Source organism: Bactrocera dorsalis, unplaced genomic scaffold (assembly GCF_023373825.1).
Source record: "Bactrocera dorsalis isolate Fly_Bdor unplaced genomic scaffold, ASM2337382v1 BdCtg039, whole genome shotgun sequence".
Taxonomy (NCBI): domain Eukaryota; kingdom Metazoa; phylum Arthropoda; class Insecta; order Diptera; family Tephritidae; genus Bactrocera; species Bactrocera dorsalis.
In genome coordinates this window covers 56,379-79,410 of record NW_026038090.1, presented here as the reverse complement: position 1 = coordinate 79,410, position 23,032 = coordinate 56,379, and the positions used below count along the sequence as shown (strand labels likewise).

Here is a 23,032-nt window from a genome sequence, read left to right as displayed (position 1 = left end):
ACAAAAGAATATAGTAATTCGCCTTTTTTATTAAATTGTTTTAATTTTCATTCTAGAAAAAATACTTAAAACGTATTGAAAATTTAGACATATCTGTAAACTTGTTTTCACTTTCCCTTTATTATATTATATAGTAAGCAGACTGTCGGAATTATGTTACATTAACATGCCTGGCAATGCTGTTCGTCATCGTTCATTCGTTGTTCAATTTTTGGTCTGACAATTTATTCGCAGCGAAACGCATCGTGTCGCATTTATAGTGTTAATTCAGATCAGAGATATTTGGTACAAAAAAAAGATTTATAAACTAATATTAAGTTGAAAAGTGACACAAAAAGGCGTAACAACCTTTGTTATAATTTCGAAGGTGGTGATATAAAATATAAAAGTAGTAAAAGCTAAATGAAATGAAAGTGGGCCAATAGTGAGTGACGAGAGCGGTGTAGTCGTCAAATACTGAAAAGGCGACCGTAGAACAGCAGCGCGGCGAATAAGTACCAGTGCCAGCAAATTCGTGCTAAAACATAGTAGCTGCTAAAAAAGTGAGAAGCATAAACAGTGAAGATGAAAAATTCATTGCGGGATATTTTAAATTGATTGTGTGCGTTTTGTTACGCGCGAGTTGAGGAGTTATTATTGTGATTTAAAGACGTAAATAAGGAAAGGCATTACATATTCTTTGCAGATACTAAATTGAAAGATAATTTGACAAAAAAGTTGTGTAAAAATTGCTTCGCTGTGTAGAAAAATTGTGCCAGACTTGCAGCCAACCAATACAAACACCGAGTGTAACACACAAACAAACCCACACTCGCAGTGGGTTCTCGTCTCGTGCGCCACGCACTGTTTTCATACAAATTGTCGGAGGTATTCGTTGAATTACATGCACGTTCGTTGTTCGCTTTCAAATGTCGGTTGATAGCTAAAATTTATGATTTATGTAAAACAAATACTCTATAAGGAAAATATTACAAGTGCTAAAAGTTGTTATTGAAAGAAAAGTGAAGAGATTAGTATATTAATAAGTTTAAGTGAATTAATACCACTAAATACAACACAACGAACATACACAAACACAACTCTCGCCATTTCATATGTTAATACTGTATTCTTCAATGTGCGAAGCTAAAATGGTGAGTATTTCCTTGCTATTATTTTTGTTGTTTTGTATTTTTTGTGGGCACCATGCTCGTTCGTTGCGCGCGAGGAGACGCGTTATTTGATTATGGTATGGTGGGTTTTTAACGAACCGGTGGGGAGAAGTGCGTGATAAGAAGGGGAAAAACATTGTAATTGCTATTGATCTGTATTATAATAAAAATAAAAAAATGTGTTACATGATCACACATAGTTAAACAATAATATGTAGATAAAGAAAAATATATTTGTTTTAATATGAAATATAATCATTTTGGAACATAAGCGGTTTTACATAGTGTATGCTTGAATAACAGTATTCAATAAAATATAAATGTTAGCTACTTTTTGCCGATTCGAAATTCGTATTCGCGTTCTCAGGTGATTAATAACAATTTGTTTTACAAATAAGTCCTGGCAGTATGGACGGCGTTGTGCAGAATTTACAGTAACTATTTAATTAATTATGTTTCAATTGTGTGCATATTGACATGTACCGTTATCGGATAATATCACCTTAAAAAAATAACGTCAATGGCGGAAAAAATTACTTGTAGAAATATGATGATTTATAACACAGTATTCTCTTCTAGCCTGTTTTGAATGATTTGTCTCGTCTTCGTCTTCGTCTTCGAATTCGAATTTTATTATTTAAAGAAAAGCTTTTTGTTTGGTCACTTGTAAAGGGGTGAATATTCAAGCTAGCATCCCCTTAATTTCAGTAAATTCACCACACGTGAGTTGTAATGCACTAAAATTCCCCGCTTGTCAGTATTTTCTCCAAACAATCACAACATTTCTTCACTTTCACAAATTTCTCCACACTGCATTCCCTCGTTTGTTATTTTTTCTTTCGCTTCGCACTGTATGCTATCTGTGTGTGCTTCCCCTACATAGAGTTACTTAACGGACGCGCGCGCGTTTTGTAAAGTTACGTCGACCCTGCTACAATCAAGAGCACACAAGTCAATGGCGCTAACATTTGCTGCAGAATACAAAACCGATTGACAATTCGATACTTTAATATACTACATATGTATGTATATGCCCATGTACAAGTATAAATATAATGTGTTTGTATGTATAGAAGTTAAAAGATACATTTTTGATGTATTCTTTTAAATGCAGATGTGCTGGAAGGCATTAAAGAAACATGGTACGTTGGGTGGAAGGTTGTTATTCATTGGAAACATTCTCCATTTATCAACACCAAGTAAAAATCGACAATAATCGGGGAGAGCGAGGTAGTCTTAAATCCAGCTGCCCTAGAGTGCGTAAAATGCATTGAATTGCAATGCCCGGCTGAGGCCCATAGATACTTTATTGATTTTGAGGTGAAAAGTGCATTGGCATTTGTGCAAATGAAACTCAACTTTATGATTCACGAATAATCTAAGAAATACCCAAAATGTTTATTTTTTATTGTATTGTATACAAGCATAGTAATTTCAAGTTTTCATATATTTTTAAGGGTGAAGTGAAATTCCACAATACGGACAGCTCCCATAACTGGACAAATTTCATGACAACAATAATTTCATTAATATTTTTATTCAAAAAGAATTACTATAACCAGGCATGAGTTTTCGTAATATGTGCATATTTATTTCGTTCAAAACATCTATGTAAAGCGGACAATATTTCATAAAATGTTTCAAGCAAATTGTGCACAATTTGTAGTTGTAGTATATATTTTTTAATTCTTATAAATTTGTGGAGTTTTTAGACAGTTTTTATTTTAAGAAGAATACGCCAAATGATTTCAACAAACAAATTGACTTGTGCTAGTATCGTATGGTTCTGTGGCTAATAATAATATAATTATCATTCATTCAATCCCAGCTGACATGGCTCGTTCATAAGTAGTTCAGTAGAAATATAGTTCTGAGTTGCAGCTTCTAACACTAAATATACTTTTTGAAAACATTTTTTTTTGCCACTATCCTATATGTGGCCAGCTCTTATATCCGGACAAATACCTTGTGACAGTGCGTGTCCGGTTATGAGGAATTTCACTGTACGTGTTAGCGAGTTACTAAATTGTTTGCAGTTACTTCGCAAATCTTGTGAAATCACAATTAATTATAAATATTTGCCTACGTACATATGTATATACATTGGTATTTTTTGTTTATTATCGGTATTCTGCGTGAGACGATTGTCTCATGTCTCTAATTGTCACAATAGTAATTTAGTGACCCTGTTAGTCAGGAGTCTCATTTTGGTATTCTGGCAGACACAGTAGAGTAGTATACTGTATAGTAATATACTGTATCTGCCAGAATACCAAAATGAGACTCCTGACTAACAGAGTCACTAAATGAAGATTGTGACAATTAGAGACATGAGACAATCGTCTCAAGCAGAATACCGATATATGTGTGGCTTAAATGTTTCAACATATTTGCGATTCTCCCGCTTCTTTCGCGTATCCATTTTTTATGTTTAAGAGTTTATATGTACATACATATGTTGCATTCGTGTTTTATTTTTAGTTTTCCACCCTTTTTGTTTTCGTTATATCTCTTGCTTTCGCATTTGATATCACTGTTTGCTTGTAAACATTGTATATTTTTTTAATTTTCCGTCACGAAACATTTTTGATGCATAGTTTTGTTTTCATTCAAATCCCGTTGCACCAACAGTAAAACAATTCTTGACAGAATAATTTGAAGTTGCAATCAACCACGCCCATTGGCACGCATACTAGCCTTATTATAGTCTTTGTATTTTCTCTGTCAGAAAGATAATTTTTACATTTAATTAAATTGAGTTGATAAAATATACATATGTATGTACATAATATACAGATTTTTATGTGTGAAAAATTATTCAGATATCAATATTTTGGAAACTTTATAATGAAATTTTAAATAAACAAAACGTATTATAAAATAAAATGAAAAAGGTATAAGTAAATAGATAGGGTGCATTTATATGAATAAATTTGTATTTGCTGCTGGACCTGTCCAATTATTTAAGCACTGCAAATATTAGTACTCGTCATATTGCATGTCTATTTATTGTTGTTGAATTAATTTTGCATTTTCCTTGGCTACGCTCAGCATTTCAACCATCTTTATTTTGTAATATTTGTATGTACATATGTACATACATACATACATATGTACCTACGAACAACACCAACACACCCACTCTGCCACATAACTATCCCATCAGCTGAGAAGCTTGTTGGATGTGTTTTATGCAGAAGGTTTTAATGCAAATGCCTTCATAAGGGTGCCCAATCGGTTGAAAATATTACTACTAGTTCGAGTGGTATTCCCCATTTTTGTTGATAGCAATTAGGACAAATTGCTCATCTGGAGTGCCTTATACTTTAGATACTATGAACCCCTACCTTGGTAAAACACATCGTTCATTTTACTTCTCAAACGTCGGTACTGCAGAGTGGGCTCTTTGTTTTCTGTCTTTACGTTTTGGATGCCGCGATTTCTGTATTAGCTCGACATATTCCATTCATACTGTTGAAATTGCAATAGTCAATTTGACTGTCGGCTGGCTGGACGTTCGCTCATGTTATGTGTTATGTACCTATCTAAAGTTATATGGTTGCCGAAACGAGTGAACGCTCGAGCAAACATCTATTTGCAATAAAAATTATTTTGATGTGCATATTTGCAATAACTTTTGTATTTATTTGTGTGTATTATTGTTTCTGTTGTATCTGTTTAAAATGTATAATAATAGTGTTCAACGAGGCTAATTCGTCATACTTGAACACAAGTTGCTGGTGCATACGCTACTGCAGTCAACGAAGTCAAGTTTTGTTTATTAACGGTGAAAAACGCGAAATTTGTTCTGAATTGTTACCATAACACGCTCAAGCACCCACACCGACGCCTTGGCATTCGCCAGACGAAGTATTAGGCAGCGAATGAGATTTGTTAGCTGTTGTCTTTTGTCTATATTTGCGAATACTTATTATATGTACATATGTTTTTATTTGATCTCTGCTGCGCCGTTAACATCTCACTATTGTACGTTTCTCTACGTACAAGCGCACATACGCACGTGTCTACTAACATATGTATTTATATTTGTATCTTTGCGATGCCTTTTGGAGTGAACATATGTAATTAAATAAGCATTGATATATGTGTGTGTGCTTGCAGGCGCTCAAGTATCTTTTGATTTCTTTGTCGCAGCGGTTACCTCTGCTGCTCGCCGCTTCGTCAGTTGCTTTTAAGTTTAAACATATTTTGGTGGCATTTAACAGATTGCGTTGTTGTTGTTACACTCTTATATCCACCCTATACACACACATAAATTACGAACGCACACATGCCTATATACGAAAGATTTTGTATGAATATTTGTCTATCCACATGTTACTTGTTTATGCCATGCATCGTGTTTTATTCATATTCACACTGTGCACGTGCTTCGTACTGCCCGTGCTACGATCGTGAGGTCTTTGCGTGCTCGGTTTTCGTCGTCGCCCAACCATTCTGCCCCTGTTGCCCCGCACTGTGTCTCGTCTTTACTAGCACTTTGCTGCTTAAACCTACCCCTCACGCAGCCTGCTCGTTGTAGCCTACGTCGATTATAGCTGGCGTCGTACGACATTCGTTGCTTTATCGCCTCGCCATCGTTTCTTGTCATATACTTTCGCTGTGTTTATCGCTGGCTCTGCTTCATACAGCTTCGTACACTGGTTCGTACGATTCGTTCATACGTTGCGCACTGGTTCGTTGGCACAGCATTGAAAATTTCACAGCGTATATTTAACAAAAAATGATACAACACAATTTTTCCTCTGCAGGCAGCTCATTTTCGTTCTCGTTTTCGGTTTCGAAGTTCAACGTTTTGAAACGCGTGTAGTGCAGTGTGTTACGTTTGCGTTTACGCGAAGTTCATGCAGTTTTCAGTTAATCGAATGCTAGAAAAATTCGATAAAAGTCTCGACTTATCATCCTCGCTTCTATATAGATATAGTGAAGGTGAAAATTATGACAAAATAGTAGTCATCGCTTTGCTTAGAAATCAACTTTGTTTGCAGACGTTAATGGTGTGATGGAGAATACATAAAAATTCATTCGCTCACACAACTTTACATACTCATGAGCACATTTGTCTTTACGCACAGTGTATGTTCGAAAAAGAGGGTGGTGAGGGAGCTGATACACTCAAGTAGAATAAAACATAACTTAGGGAGGATAGAAAGTCTGTGCTCAAACGTAAAACTGCTAACAAGCCGCATAATATACAAATTTTAGTTGATGTGTTTTTGTGTATTTAAATTATAAGTTTTTGTGCTGAATGTTAAAAGAAAATGTTTTGAATTATGGGATATAAAGTGTTATAAAAAGTAATGAACAAAGTGCAGCCGCGACAAGTGCAGTAACTGAATTTCAATGCTGTCACCGATACATCTCTTCTGTGTCCATAATAAATGTGTGTGTAAAATTCCAACTTTTCGTGTAACAGTTTACTTACACAAATAATTTATTGTTGTCAATAAAAATTCGTCACTCCAAACTGCTTCGCAACCTTGAAAAAGTTTTAAGAATATTAAGAATATTCCACAAATCATTGCTGATCTCGGCAAATTCTTCTTCTCGAGCTCCAAGGGAAATTATGTTATAATTACATGTTTACTACTTTAAACTAGTGCATGTGTACGTATACTTTTGGTTTGAATAAGTATTTTCGTGAGCTCGGATTGTTCATAAGCCATAATCAAATTAATTTCATACATATAAAACAATTAAGCCATACCAAGGTCAGCATATATGTACATAAGCTGCTAAGCACACATTACACAAAAAATATACAAAATAATATTGATATCGTATAATAAATTTGCCGCTGACGGCTAGGCTAATGATTGAATAGCCATAATCATATATGCCACCTTGTGCAAGGTATTTGTTGCTTTCGGCAAACACACATGTACATAAATACAAATGTTAAACAATCAAATATTACATTTTAATATTATATGTACTAATAAATTTACATATCCACTTGTCTACTTATTTTTAATTGCTTGCAACTTTACAATTTTCAATATACATTTTCGTATCATTATGTATTAATTTTTATGTTGATGACGTCTAGCGCGGTAAGTGGTTGCTGCGCCGGCCACATGAGTTCTATAAACATGTAGAAATATGTGTATATATCAATATATGTAAATATAAATAATAGTGTTAAATTGTTCTAGTATTTGTTTCTCAGATACTTTTTCATATGAGGGAGAAAACGTTGAACATATTTTTCTGTAACTTTAAACGGCTTCTATTTTTTATCATTTTAGATGCCCTTTTTTATTTTTATTTTTTGGTAATTGTCAGAATATACATCCATACATATGTATATAATATATGTACATATGTATGTATGTAATAATTTTATGGAGACACATTTTTGTATTTAACTTGGATAAAAGAAAACACTTTTTGCTTAAACACAACATTTATTGCTACATAAATGCTGCGCTTTGACCTTTGACCAAATATTTTACGTTTGTTTTTAAATGCTCCCAAACTTGTCTGGGGGATATAGTAAGCACTGTTTGCCCAAGTTCCGTACAGAAAACTAAGCATTTGCCACCATTATACAATAAATTAAGCTTGACTTGGCTTAACAGGTCTGCGAAAAATAGCGCTGCTTAAAAACTGCATTATCACTTCTTCGCTTGGGTCAACAAAGCACCGTACATATGACGCTTACTGCGTTTGTAAAGTTCCTTGCATGGGGTTTCAGTTGCCCAGCTGTCTGGCTGCGGTTTCTGTTATCATCTTCGTCATCACCGCAAACGTTGTCGGCATTGTTCGTTGTCACCGTTAGTACCGAATTCTTTCGGTATGGCTTATCAAGCCACCTAACGCGTTGCGTACAAAACCAAAAACCATTCGCTATGGTTAACTATGGTAAACTGAATGGAATCTTTCATATTAAAACGTATCTGCCGAAGCTGTTGCCTTTGCTTTTGTTATTGCAGGTGCTTGCGAATGTGAAAGTGTACAGCGGTTAGTGAGTATGACTCTAAGCTTGACTGTTTGTTGTGCGGGTGAATGACCCGAAACCAAAACATTGCGCGCAGCGAGAAGATGCAACAATTGTGCGTTTGTTTGCTCATTTTCTAGTTCCGCACGTTCATTCATACATTCCCTCACTCACGCGCCAGCCATTCATACATTTGGTTTTGATAATACGGTGTTGGTTGTGGTAGAGGAGGCTGTGGTGGAGGATGTGCGACGCTTAGCAGCGTTTTGTTCTCGTCACTATACTGTTCCCTTAGTGGCTGCCCGTCTGGCGGTCGGCCGACAGGTTGGTCGGTATGTCATGTCTGGCGCTTGCTAATTTTGGGGTCGTGCAAGTGTAAGTGCTCGGATTTTGTGTTGCTCGGTTAGTTGTACGTTCGGCAGCACTCGGAAAGTTATATCGTTTGGTCGATAAGGGCACACGACCGATTACTGCTTCGATTAGCTGCACTGCTGGCAGCTGGGTATCGACCCATCATAGTCTTAACGTTTTCGCGGCTTCTTCGTTTCCTGCAGCGTTTCATGTTTGTTGTGCTCGCTTGTTTATTCAAGTTTATTGTTTTGCTCGCAGCGTTCGTTGTGCTGTAAAGGCGGAACGTTAGCAACCTTTGCTTACTCCCAACACACGAAAATAACAATAGACATTTTTTGGGGTTCCCTAGTACACAGCATATATCTTCCAGCTCAAAAGACTTTGACTGGTAGGTCATTGAAGAATTTTTAATCATTATTCGTATTTCAAATTAGCGTTTCTTTTAAGAAATAATTTGTTTTCATTAAATATTTCTCCTTAAAGAGTTGTTATGTTCGGTAGTAGGTGCAGTTAAGGGCTCATTCCTTTGAGGTACAAATAAAATAATGGACAGTGTGGTTTGGGCATCGTCGCCTACAAATATTTATACCCTGAATATATTCTCTATTCTAAACCTCATTCTTCAATCGAGTTTCTCGTAAATCCTTGGAGAAATCGGATCAAAAGTTGTGACCAGTTTTGCACCGAAAAGTTCGCTGATCTTGTCCAATTGTCGCAAATTTTCTAGCACCTGGAATATGATAATATGATCTTAAAGCACGAGTTATGGATTTTTTGTGATATTTTCATAGAATATATTTTTGAAGTAGGAAATAGTTTGTATATCCTCTGGAGCCTCGCCACAGTTTATCCTTCCCCTATTTTTCCTTCAGTTTAATAAATACCGCACGAAAGTCTTCACTAGCACGAGTCGACGTACTTCTATTCAATTACGCGCATTTACTGATGCCCGTACGTGCTGTTTTTGCTTCGGCTAGTTGTGTTTCGCTTGGAGTTCCATTTGCAAATGTGATAGCATTTGCCTCGGCTTGACTGCTTTGCCATTGGTTTGGCGGACTGGTTGGCTGTGTGTTTTCGTTGGCTGTTGACTGTTGACTGTCGTGTCGTGGCTGGCCAGCAGTAGCGGCAATCGCGCGCCTGTTGACACGACGAATATTTTAATTCATGGTAAATCAAAGAATCACCTCACTTTTGAATATTGTGGCTGCTCTCCGTCGATTTGTCGAACTTTCGGCGCGCGCCTAGGCGAAGGGGAAGCCAGTCAGCCTGTGGTGGCGTCATCGTTACAGCAGCAGTTAGTAGCTGTTAGCTGTAGTATATAAACGAACTGCGCGCTAGACTGGCTGTGTTACGCGCGCGCCAGAGAGTGAGTGAGAGCGTACAAAGTATGCATGCATTGAGAGCACACCGATGCCGCGGCATCGGCTGGGGCGGCGAGTGTATTTGATAAGGTGAAGAATCCAAAGGCAAGGAATAGAGCACCGAACCAACCATCAAGAGCAGCAGCAGTAGCAGCACAAAGCTACAACATCAGCTATGAGCGCTTAGTGAACAGCTGATGCGATTACGTTGTTTCAAATGCTACAACGAGGTGAAACAACGGTAAACAGCCGCTGCGGAAACATACTAAGAACCAAAACGCTGTGCTCTTTTGTTATTTTTTTTTTTTGTTTTGCTCGCGCCATTCGCCGGCTGGACCTCGTCTGTCTGCCTATCAGTCCGTTTGACCGTCAACGCGACTATCCGCCTATCGTGTGAGCTCGCAGCGGCAAACGCATCGCACACGTGTGGATTCCCTGACTTGATGACAAATACGTCTATGATGCGCGCTGCCTAGATGGTTTGTCGGCTGAATAGCAGACGCGCGACGCGATCTCAATGTATATTTTGTGTATTTTTTATACATAGGACGAATTTCTTGGTGACAACAACGAGTTGTAGCGCTTTTATTAGTCGAATTTTTAGTATTGAATTTGTTCGATCTGAGATAGATTCCTTGTTCATGTCGCTTATACGTTCCTTATTAATATATTTTTCTAATAGTTTAAATACTTTTGGTTTTGTTTCTTGCAGGAAGATATGACGTTCTTCTTACGCTAATTAATCCGAACAGACGTCAAAGCGCGGCTCCGATTGGATTTGACATCCATCCCAATACTTAAGCAAGGAAGAGGCAGCTAAGCAATGAATGTTACAAACAACCAGGCGCCCGAAGATTCACAGAACCCACAGAACAATTTGTACGCCGCCAGTAGAAGAATCAATCATAACCAAAACTCCGCTCTGGCTCACGTACAGGCCAGTAACCAAAGTGCTGAAGAAGAACAGGAGCAAATTGTCACTTCGACTTCGTGTGAGACGCATATAAGCGCTACCGGTCATTTGCCGCGTCTGGAGGCATTGATCACATCGCCGGCGCGCATCACCAGCTCCACCGGGAATGACTGCAGCTCCTCACCGCAGCGTGTGTTGTCCACGACGTGCAGCAGTAGCAGCAGTGGTGGTAGCGGCAGTGGCCGACAATCGACGCATAATCGCGGCGACATAACAACGGATGCCTCCAGCGAGGATGAATCCCTATCACCACATCAATCGACGCAATCCTCTTTCATTGGCCGAACTTTAGTGAAACCGGGTGCACGTGCGGTCCACGCATTTGTTCGCGCAATACCCACTGCGTTGGACTCGGTGATGCCGACAACTTCTGCTGCAGCGGCGACACGTTCAGCAGGCGCTCGAAGTGTGGATACGGAACTGATGCGTGCAGTATATTCTGCGAGCAGCAACAACAATAACAAAATTAGTATTAGTAATATAAGTAACGGTAGTTTAGAGCATACGAACGGCGACAGCGACAATACGAACATGGTTGCGCGCGAACAGTCAACCACCACCGTGGCCTCAAGCGGCGACACCAAAGCTGTCGGTCATGCAGCGAGTGTGGCGGCTGGCAGTGGGCAAGGTCAAACAATGCAAACCGAGCACAACACCGAAACACACAAGATCATACTGAAATTACCCAAACCAAATGCTACGAGCGTTAATACACGCTCCAGTGAATCTCATAGCAATACCGACACGTTGAGTAGCTGTGACGGCATTGCCGGCTACAGTGGAGCTGAATCGACACGCAAAGTGGAGCCACTCAAAATCAATTTACATGCGCACAACAGCAGTAGCAGTACGAATATAGTTCCCAAAATCACAATCAAACCGATCGTGAAGAAGCACAACGATGTCGCATCCTCGGATTGTTCATCTTCGGCCGAAGATGAGGCGGTGGTTGAGACCTGCAGCGCACGGGTCGGCGCACAAATACCCAAATTGACCATAAAGGGGTCAACAGTCGTCGGTGGCTGTAGCGATGAACCACATATTGTTCCCAAATTGACAATACGTTCTGCCAATGACAGCTCAGACAGCTCAGTAGTGCCCAAGTTGACAATCAAGATGTCCGATTCGCAAAGTAATTTGCATAACAATAGCAGCATCAGCCAAATGTCACCAGCCGCTTCGGGTGTGCACAGTGCCGTTACAGCAAAATCACTGACGGACCACTCACCCCCGCCACTACCGAAGCTCACCATAAAAACATCGCTGGACGGGACGAGCGAGTCAATAATGTCGACGATATCGCCGGCATCCTCATCTTCGTCTTCGTCGAGCACATCCTCGTCCACCGGTTTGCCGTCACTATCTTCTGGCACCGCCTCGTGTAGTGTATCAAATGCTACCGCCTGTTCTGTGCCTAAGTTGACCATAAAAGCATTGCCGCCCAAGCATGAGGAGCTGGTGCCGAAGTTGACAATCAAAACAAGTGCAGCTGGCGCTTGTGTGAGCACATCAGCGGCCAACGCTCCTATAGATACAAATACTGAGGTTATTGAAACTGGCAGTTGCAGCAGTAAAATACCCAAACTAACGATTAAAACCGGTCAGGAACACGCGGTTATTATAACGCAACACAACGACACCTCCAACGCGCAAGTCATACCAAAGTTGACGATCAAAACTAAATCATTGGATGCGGAAGAGTCGCTCAGCGACCTAAGCGAGGACCCGGCACCGCCTCCAGAGAAGATACCCAAGATCACAATAAAGACGCATGAACCAGCACCGGAGGCTACGACTCCCAAATTCTGCATAAAGACCATGCAACAGCAAACGGAATCGGAACACACACACTCCATTCCCAAGCTGACCATATCTATGGCAAATTTGGAAGGTGGATCAGCACCCCAATCACCTAAGCAGTCGCCACTTGTTGTACGGCAGTTGTCGAGCAGCTCACGCAAGCCAGAGTCGCCGGAAAGGCTGCCAAAGCTAATGATATCTCGCCAGGATACCAAAGGAAGCAACTGTGATGCATCTGTAGAAAAAGTCGTGCCCAAGCTGACCATTAAAACCAATAGCCAGGACGGTGGCGGCAACGAATGTAAGGAGAAAATTCCCAAATTGACCATCAAATCGATACCCAACATGGAGCAGCAATCCTCAGAGGAGAGTGATGAATGTATGAGTGGCGAATCTTCACCACCATTGTCCTCAGCAGAGGACGCAGCCGCTAACAAAGTGGTGCCCAAGCTAACCATTAAGAATCTTTCTTCGCCAACCTTGCGAATGAAAGCTGTGCTGGAGGATAAAACGCAACGTAATGTGTCAAAAAAGTGTGGAAAATCCAGCGAGCCAAAAAACATCGCCGCCGCCGACATAAACGCCACAGCCGGTTGCGGCGTGACGCAAAGGTCGCTGGATACCCAACCAAGTAGGGAGAATAGTGCTCATGAACAGTTAGTTAACGGTTGCGAATCGAGTAGCAGTCAAGAGTTCTGCGGTTTCAACAACGACAACACAGCGTTTGCTGAGGAGGAGGATATACAGGAGCCTCGACGCAACTCTGACGACATGGACATCGATGAGGGTTTGCAAAACCACGACCCACAGGTATTCAATAATATTTTTCATGTTAGCAATGGTGACTCGCTACGCATGGATAATACCGAAGAAACGGAGCTAATGCAACCTCCGATGTCAGGTGACGACCTATCCAACGTAGTGGACACTGTCGATTTGACATCCTCGCCATCACCGGGATCATCGCCTGCACATTTCACTTACACCGACGCTGATCCGCAAGTAAACGATGCACAGCAGCCGCCGCAAGCCACCATACTAATGGAGCGTCTTCAACGTGAAATGAGCGTTATACAAACGGCACCGCCGTTGGATAACAGGCTTCTGCTTAATCAATTGAATTCGCCGCTTAACGCTAGCAAATACGGTGCTCCACCGCCTCTGCAGCCGAAACCATCACAAACACAACAACACGTCCACCAGCAACAGCAACAGTCACAGGTTCAAAAACAACCACATCTGCCACAACAAATAAGCAATAGCATGAAATATCCACAATTGACAGAACGGCTAATGGCTAATGGAGCACGAGTCCACCAAAATTCAAACATAATGCACACAGTCGGCAGTGCTGCGGCGTCAATGAATAACACAGCGCTGACAAATCAGTTGGCACCGCAAATGGAAAAGGTAATAGATTCCATTGAGATACTGGACACGCCTGAAGGTAGTCCGCGTTTGACGCTGGACGATACCGCTGCGTTGCCCAAAAATCTTCACATAAACAACGAGGATGGTTTGATAAATAATGCCGCGGTCAGTGGAACTTATGAGGAGAACAGCTCAGATATATTGAGACGCAACAACAATGTCTTGGATAATGACTCCTCAGCAAATGAAATGAATAATATCAGCTTGAAGAGACATGCGAACACAATATCCACTTTGATGATGGAAAACAACGTAGAGGAGCACTGTATTGAGGTGAGTGTTTGGAAGGTGAAGAACGGGGAAGGCTGGTGTGTGGATTAATTATAGACTAAGTTTAGAGTTTAGACAAAGCCCTAATTTTTTACTATCAATCATTGGGCTCTGTGATTTTTTTGTTATACATATCTTCACATTTATCATAACCTGGCGTATGCCATGTTATTTCTTTCCATAGATCACACCAAACAAAGTTCGTCGCATTGATAGTGAATCACACACCATGGCTACACTGACAATTTTGACGGACGATGAGTCATCTAACACGAAATTAATTACTACGTCGCCCACCATCTTCGGAGGCAATCATCATGTTGTGGACATCAGCGAAGAGGCACCAACCGAGAACTCCACCATCACAATGGATCTCTCCTCTCCGAAGACTTCGATTCATCGTCCGCGCAAACAACGACATGAACATCTATTGGCCATACCGCTGGACGAAGAGGACTCGTTGCAGTACAACCTGAATAACGACACAATCGCCAATTGTTACACATCGAATGAACATTTAGCGTCGTCGAAAGCGGGAGTAGCAACCACAGAGCAATCGACTACGACAAACACACCTGCCGGCATCAAGAGACGCGGTCGTCCAAAAAAGAATGCTTTCAATAATGCTACGGCAGCTGCAACTGTGACAACACCCGTAGCTACCGCCATGTCAAATGACACACCCAGTATTGGTGCTGTCGATACTCCGGCCACCGATGGCGTGTCGAAGTCTCGCCGTGTGGAACTGTTACGCAAACGTCTCGCTATCGATATGGTGGACGCCGAGCAGCCAACAGAGGAACAAAAAAGCATAGATGGTGCTATGGATACTGAAACGTCGAAGCGAGAGCGTGCAGTGCGCACAGGAGCAAGAACTTCTCGGCGTTCCATTTTACCAGGTGGCGCTATTACCTCAGCATCGAAGATCAAGTCAAACGGTAACAATGGCGAGGTACCTATAAAGGGTCGTAAGCGTTCGGTGAACGCCTTGATGGGCGGCAGCGCTGCTATTAGTTCAACACTACCAGCAAACACCACAATCACCAATTCAGTGTCTGACAGCATTATGTCCGTCCTTAATCACTACGGTGGTTCTAATTCCAGCATCTCTTCTGCCTACTCCAGCAGCTCTATGAGCTCTGCCACTGTGACAACAGCTGCTGGCGCCCCAGTGAACGTCGGCGTGCCTACTTCCATTTCGTTGGCGACACAAATTGACTTGACCATGTGTTCATCCTCGTCGTCAGCCAGTAATGGCAGCACAACCGCCACTATGACAATAGCTGGCGGCAGCATTGTCGCTAGCAGCGGAACAATAAGTGTCGCAGTACAAAATCAAAGCAGCAGTTCAATGCTGCCACCTGCAACCATACTCTCCTCGTCGGATCCCGTGCCGGATGTGGTCTTCAGACCAAACGATTTCTCTTCGCTTATGGCAACTCAACAGCTGCGGGCAGCGCAGTGTAACACTAGCTTGGAAACGGATCTGTTGCGTATGCAGACAACACTGGACGGCACCAAATTCGATATACGCGACGATGACTCTACTAGTCAAGGCGGCGGCACGTACGGCAGCGGTGCGGATATATCTGGAGGTAAGCATTAATTCTACAGTTTCCTATAATGTCTCTTGAAATATATGTGCTTATGACATTTCGCCTTTTGTATTTTAGAAGACTCTAATACGAGTTCAATTTCCACACCCGTTAGTGGTCGCGGTCGAGGTGGACGTGGTCGAGGACGTGGCTCTGGACGAGGTAGCGGTCGCGGCAGTCGCGCTCATCGCTTGGGCCGTGGCGCCAGTGCCGTTGCCAAACAAATTGCGCTCAGTCGACCACGCTGTGTCGGCGGCCTAAAGCATACGCCCGATCCAGAGCGAATGAAAGGCCTCTATAGTCCGGTAAGTGGCTCATTGAATATGCTAAAATTAAATCTAGTTTCGAAATTGGATTTGTTCGCTTTGTATTTAGCGCAATAATATTAATTACATACATATATCATAAGCTTATAATTTTTTTAAGTTTTTTTTTGCTCTTAAATATCGCATGGTCAAAGTGAACAAAGCACATAATAGTGACGGGGCACACACATATGCACATAAATGTATAAAGTTTTATCTATGTGGTGTGCGCATCGAATTAAATCGACGAAAGGGGCGTAAATTTTCTGCGAAGTTCCCAAGTTCCGACGGCATACAAACGTCATCAGCGCCGCCACACACCATTTCACAAGCATTGAAAGCGACTGAAAAAGTTCAGGTGTGCGAAGCAGCTGCTTTTCTTTGTGTGTGGACTGTGGTGTATTTCGCTTGTGCTCACCACGTTGAATATATTTCGTTGTAATATATATGTATATATGTGTGTGTAACCCTAAATATGGGGTTTCTCGTAGAGAGGAGAATAGCCTTCCCCAACTACGGCAATTTCCCCTGCGACGTTTAGCCAACATTGAGGGGAATAAACGAAACACCGCTTGTGTCTTTTCCTTATGTTTTATTTTATTTTTTTCGTATCAATCAGCTGAAGCGATCTCCAGTGAACTATAGTAACAATTGCCCTAGTAGTAACTGTTAATGGTACAATGCTTTTAAAATATGTTTGCAATTAATGAATTAGTCAAGCTACTTCGACGTTGTATGTACATATGTATGTACACCCAATGGGTTCAAATTTTAAATAACAATTAAAAATAAAATTGTTTTGTAAAAAATAATTTTGATGTTTATACATTACATATATATTTTTTATGTAATGTTTTAATTATTTTTTTAATGCAAAAATTTTAAATAAAATATATTATTTATGAAATAATTATCTATGGCATTTTTGTGATCAAATTTATATACTATATATCCATATAATTTTGTCATTGAATAATTAAGTGAACTATATTCTTTAATATGAAATTATTTTTACTTAAAATCATTTCCCAATAACCTTTTCTCTACAGTCCCCTCAAGTATTTGAAGAGGATACCCGTATGAGCGCTGATTTAAGTCAGATTCAAATGCCGCTGCAATCGGAACCAGCAACGCCTATAAGGTAAAATACACACATACATACATCTATGAGTATTTAGTGTATGTATACCATATATATCCATATATAGAAACAATCTAACTAATCACTTTTGTTTGCAAACCCGTAGGCAACCTGATTTTCTTAATAATGACGAGTCTCAGTCCTCCGTGGTTAGTACGAGCAGCATTTTGGATCCCAACACTGTGGCCGCTGTGCAAAATGGCAGCGCTATTAAACGTCCAAAGAAGAAGAAAATGGAAGTTTGCGTCGCTGAAGAGTGAGTACTCACATGCACTTTTACCAAAAGGACAAAATCAACTGAATATTTGTACTGTATTTTCAGCGCTGAAATTACAGTTGCAGCTATCGCTGAGTATGACTGGCCGCCGCCAAAGGGCTGCTGTCCATCGAAAAATCGCGACACTTTTATGATTCAAGAGCAGGTCGCCTTGTATTTGGGCATTAAAAGCTTCAAGCGAAAATATCCTGATCTGCCGCGCCGCCAAATCGACATGGAGGAGCGCAATTGGCTGCAGGAGAAGGGTCTCGTGTCGGAGCGTATGTGCGACTTGGGCATCACAGCCGTTTGGGCATCCGACATACTCGACATTATGTATACCGACTTCTATGAGAAATACGAGGAGTACAAGGATTTCATTAGGCAAAAGCATTTGCGCGAAATCGAGGCAAAACAGAAAGCACTAGGTCTCAACGTGACTGGCCGTGGACTGCAAGCGCGCGAACGTGCATTGCTTTCGGCCAGTAAATGGAATTCCTACTTCAATAGAAGGTAACTGCAACAACACAAAAGGTAACAAGAACAAAGAGAACTAACACTTGTTTTGTATTGTAGCCGCAAGGAGGAACGTTTAGCATGTCTGGACTTGCAGACGTTAACGGTGAATGTGCCATTGCCTGCAACAGCGCCCACTACAACAATGGTGAACCGCTCAATTGCCGAGGCAGTGACAGAGGCCGCTAAAACCGAGAACATACCTGAGCCACCAACACTGTTGCGACCGCGCAATACTACACCGCCACGCGACGTGGACGCCAGCTACCCAGTAGCTTTAGTGCCCGGTCAGTATAGCGCGAAATACCGCCAGTACACGCCATTAGAGTTGAGGTAAGCAAATAAGAAATCGCAAATAGCAGAGCATTAACAGAGTTGTATTTTCATCCTACAGTTGCTTCCCGCTTAATACGGTGCTGCAGAACCCACGTTTGCTGGTTGAACGTACGTCACAACACACACAAAAGCAAACGGCGCCTCCAGTGTCAGATGACAAGAAGTTAGCAGACCAGCTCAATGTCGCAGATGAAAAACCTTGCACCCAATCAGCGGACACAAAAGCCACAATCGACAATTGCACCGAGGAGAACCCAACGACAGGCAACACTGTGCGTCTCAGCGTGCGCTCACGTTCTGCCACTAAAGCTAATTGTGACGACATCGATGCAGCAGAAGAAGTCGATAGTGCAACAGACTCGGCTATGTCCACTTCGGGCAGTGAAAGTGAAAGCGAATCGGTAAGCCAGTGGATGGCACAAATCATTTGGAAGTGTTTAATGAAATCACTCTTTTTTTTTATAGGACTCGGATAGCGACTCCGATAGCTGCAACGATGATTCCGGCTCGTCATCGGAAGATGAGTGTGCTCCTCCCACCACGTGCGGCGTGTGCCAGCGTGCACAGCAACGCAATATGAGAAACCTGCCCGAGGTCTTCATAGGTTGCTATACATGCCGACGCAAAGGTAATTAAGCGACTTGCAATTAAGCTTGTTGATATTTATAAAACACTTTTGTTTTGGTTTTCAGTCCACCCGAGCTGCATTGAGATGCCTTACCGCATGGTGGCGCGCGTGCGCAACTACAATTGGCAATGCGCCGACTGCAAATGCTGCATCAAATGCAAAGGTAACAAGGATCAGAATAAAATGCTGTACTGTGAGCAATGTGATCGCGGCTTCCACATTTACTGCTTGGGTATCAAAGCCGTGCCAGATGGTGAGTAAAGCTAAAATATAGCCACAATGACTATGATATCTTTCCAACTCTTACCTTTTACTTTTTTCAATTTAAACAGTTCGTTGGAGTTGTGATCGTTGTAGCTTTTGTATGCGTTGTGGCGCCACAAAACCCGAGGGCTTGCCACAGCAACCAAACATGATTTCGCCGAATGGCGAGAAAGTCAAACAGATCAAACACAAAAAAGTGAAATGGATTAATGAGTATCGCATAGATCACATTACGAAATTGCGCGAGCACTGTTCCATGCTGTGTGTGCCATGTGGACGCGCCAAGAACGTGAAACGCGTACAGATAGCCAGTCCATGCGTCAGCAGCGTAACAACAAGCGCAAGCAGTGTTATGCCACAATCAGCATCGCCGCCAATCGCCACACCACAAAAGGAGCTGGCTAAAATCCCGCCACAAACACCAGCAACCCCTGCTGGGAGTGCAACAGCAATTGGCAACGCGGCTACGGAAGTTGCGCCCTCGAATGCGAGCAGCGCAGGCGGCAAGGGTGCCGCTAACCAGCCGACAGCGAATAAGACGAACGCAGCCGGTACGCTGCCGCCACCACCGCCCGTTGTTGCCTGAGTGGGGGTGATACGTTACTGCCCCAAGCGTAGTAGCCTGAACGACAGCGATATGTAGTAGCAATAAAGTGCGACCGTGAAGGCGGTATTATGAGCGACATCGGTGTGCATAGCTGCTGTCACTAAACCAGCAACAGTCCAGAGAAACACTCGCAAGTTGAAAGCAGTTATTAACATTTGGAATATGATTCAAGGAAGAGAAATGTTTTAGCAAGTGTAAAGCATATAATTGAAGAATTGATGACAAACTTAACGCCTTTTCATAAACATAACACTTATTTTAGCATTTAAGAACAACAAAATTTAATTCATACTTTTTTAATTAAGTTAAATGTCTAGTTTCGTTTAATATCTAACTATAAGCTAAATTTATGATAAAAAAAAAAACAGCTCGATTCTCCTATGCTACAACGTCAGGCTTAAAGTGTTAATTTATCAAATGTATTATAGTGCAAACAGAAATTAATGAACATAGGACGTAGAAGGCAAATGTTTACGTACATTTCAGTAAGAAACTATTTCAACAAATTAACTAAGGAGTAATCGATTTGCTGCATGCAAACACAATCATGTATGTAATATGTCAAATAATGCACATAAGAGTTGATTTAAGTCCTAAGTAAGCTGAAAACAACACAAAACAAAAATTCAACAGAATAACAAAATAAAATAAAATTTATTAAATATCAAACTAAACTATATAAGGCGTGAAATTCACTTTGTATACAACACTAATAACTGTTTAATAATGAAAAATGTGTATTTAAATATATGCGAGTATAGTTTTTAAATGAAAGTCAGAAGTAAGACGTTGAGAATCGTTTTCAAAGTGGCGGAGTGGCAAATAGTATTCATGCGGGTTTAGCTGCTTAAGTCTACTCAAGTTTATTGAGTAGTGACATGTGTAAAAAAAAACGTAAATTTAGCATATCTCACAGCACTCTATTTGTATTTGTGTTCCTCATCTATTATTTTGCATAATTGAGTTTTTTTCTTGTAAATATTAGCCGAACATTTTTTTCTTACAAGCAATGCTTTAAGTGTTCCCAATTTCACGTATGAAGTGTTAATTAAACAATCCATTCATCCATACTAATATTTCGATGTGTGCGAATTTCTCCAATTTTATTGTTACGTTAGCCAACCGCGCTCCGCCGCCGAGGATTATATATGTGTGTTTTTAATCTACGTACAATTTATTTTATATTTGTAAGTTGTAGTTAATAACATCCTACAAAAAATGCGTGCAAACATTATACATAGTTGATTCCTTCAGGAGTCGCGTAAACTTATTCTTTATTATTTAGAAATTAGTTTTAAATATAAATTAAGCAGTAAAAGGAGAAAACGAATATTAAAACAGTTTAAAAAAAGTAGATTAAACAAATAACGGCACTGCGCGCCGTTCAGCATCGGAGTGTGTTGTGCGTTGACATGCCTGGCAGGTTCATTAACTGTAATAAAGTAATTAATTTACCCAAAATAAATGCTATGAAGAAACTATATTAATGATAATGACGATGAATATATTAAAAAAATAAAATATGCAGTTATTTTTATACAATAATTTATTTTGCCAAAAAAGTGAAATTGGAATTGGTATTAAGAATTTTTAACAGTAACACTATTTGCTGTAACTACTGTACGTATTTGTTTCCTTTTGTTCACTGTATCCTTTGTATTTGTGTGTGTCTATAACTTTTACAATTAAAAAAATCGCATCAGTTTTATTTAAAACTCGTCGTTTATATGCTTGAAATAGTCACACAATCTAAAGCAGACTCCAAGAGCGTCAGCAGTCCATGCCCGGTACTCCACAACAGCACAAGCGGCCTCACCTTGCACTTTCTGCGATAGCAACGTATTTTCTTCTCAAGATCCTTTCCTTTCCGCGCGCAGACAATGTCATCCCGACGCATGACCAACGTGGGACAATAGTCGTGCACGCCATCGGCAACGAAAATCACACGTTCGTAAGTTACGCCCATCGCCTGGCGCTTCGTCAGATATCTTTCCAAAAGACTGCGTTTGCAGAGGTTTGGTGGGCTCAACGGGCATTTGGCTCGTTGCAACGCCTCCACTCGCATACCGTCACTGGAAACAACAAACGATGGGTTAGTGAAAATCTCTTTGATGCATTCGGTCAGTTGATGGTTGGCGAGCCAATCTTTGATGAAAATGCTGCTGCAGTCGCTGATAATAATAATATCGTATTTGGGATCACAAGATTCGTGGAGATGTTTTATAAAGTCCACAATGCTCGGTACTGGCGGTATGGCTGCTATTAGGCGGCGCAGTTCGGTCGATGAGTAACCTGCCGCGCGTAACTCTGTAAATAATGTGTTCAAGTATGCGATCCTTCCTTCTTTTAACTCGTTTATTTCTTTGGGACGTCGATACACCGGCAACAAATCGCGCAGAAGAGAAGTGGAATCCATCGAAGTCAAAGTCTCGTCGAAATCGAATATCAGTAGACGTCGTTTGGGCGGTCCAAAAACCATTTTTAGCGTTATTAAGGGGAATCCAAATCAAAGTTCAAAAAAAATTTTCTATATAAATTTTGGTGAGTAAATGTCATGTATATGTATTTATTATTACTATATTGATATTCGATTTGATGTTTTATTTCTGGTAATTTTGTGATAACTGAAGCATCGGATACGAAGAAGTGTACGACATATCAAATTTACATATGTCCTGCTTGCAATGAGTCTTCGCATTACACTGGCCACCTCTTTGCATGCTCCACCAACCCCACTAATCTAACACCCCTCTTCCTTTGGTCCGACCCCGTACAAACAGCAAGTTTCTTGGATCCGTTAGATCAACAACTCTTTAGAAGATTGCCGAAAAAATCTACGAAGTACATAATTAATACTAGCTAAGATAATGGGAGAACAATTCGAGCAGCAATTGACTTGCTAAAAAGAATCTACGCTAGTAAAAAAATTGAAATGTCTTCTTAATTCAAAGAACCTGCCCTTGAGCTCTAACCTTAGGGTAACTTCGACACCGTTCCGTCCCAAGGCAGTCGGGTCTTTCCAACAGAAACGAACCCGGATTTGTATCCAACCAACAACCCAACTCGGCAGTATTCCATAATATTAT

General features: G+C 40.8%; 2 protein-coding genes across 4 annotated transcripts; one reads left to right on the top strand and one right to left on the bottom strand.

The window, feature by feature from the left end:
• Window positions 1-65: 65 nt before the first annotated feature.
• Window positions 66-21,661, top strand: LOC105230403 (supporter of activation of yellow protein). 3 transcript variants are annotated; one of them, XM_011211153.4, is made up of 12 exons: window positions 66-1,133; window positions 10,537-14,301; window positions 14,483-15,893; window positions 15,975-16,198; window positions 17,248-17,339; window positions 17,446-17,595; window positions 17,662-18,108; window positions 18,172-18,444; window positions 18,506-18,848; window positions 18,913-19,075; window positions 19,140-19,328; window positions 19,408-21,661. In XM_011211153.4, the coding sequence occupies exons 2-12, from the start codon at window positions 10,648-10,650 to the stop codon at window positions 19,923-19,925; spliced, it is 7,464 nt and encodes a 2,487-aa protein (XP_011209455.2). In that variant the 5' UTR covers window positions 66-1,133; window positions 10,537-10,647; the 3' UTR covers window positions 19,926-21,661. The 3 variants fall into 3 exon arrangements, with proteins under 3 accessions (XP_011209455.2, XP_011209453.2, XP_011209454.2); XM_011211151.4 differs by having other exon boundaries at window positions 15,972-16,198; XM_011211152.4 differs by lacking the exon at window positions 66-1,133 and adding an exon at window positions 4,290-6,101 and having other exon boundaries at window positions 15,972-16,198.
• Window positions 21,475-22,692, bottom strand: LOC105230402 (probable phosphatase phospho2). The gene has a single exon (XM_011211150.4). The coding sequence runs from the start codon at window positions 22,423-22,425 to the stop codon at window positions 21,670-21,672; it is 756 nt and encodes a 251-aa protein (XP_011209452.2). The 5' UTR covers window positions 22,426-22,692; the 3' UTR covers window positions 21,475-21,669.
• Window positions 22,693-23,032: the final 340 nt, after the last annotated feature.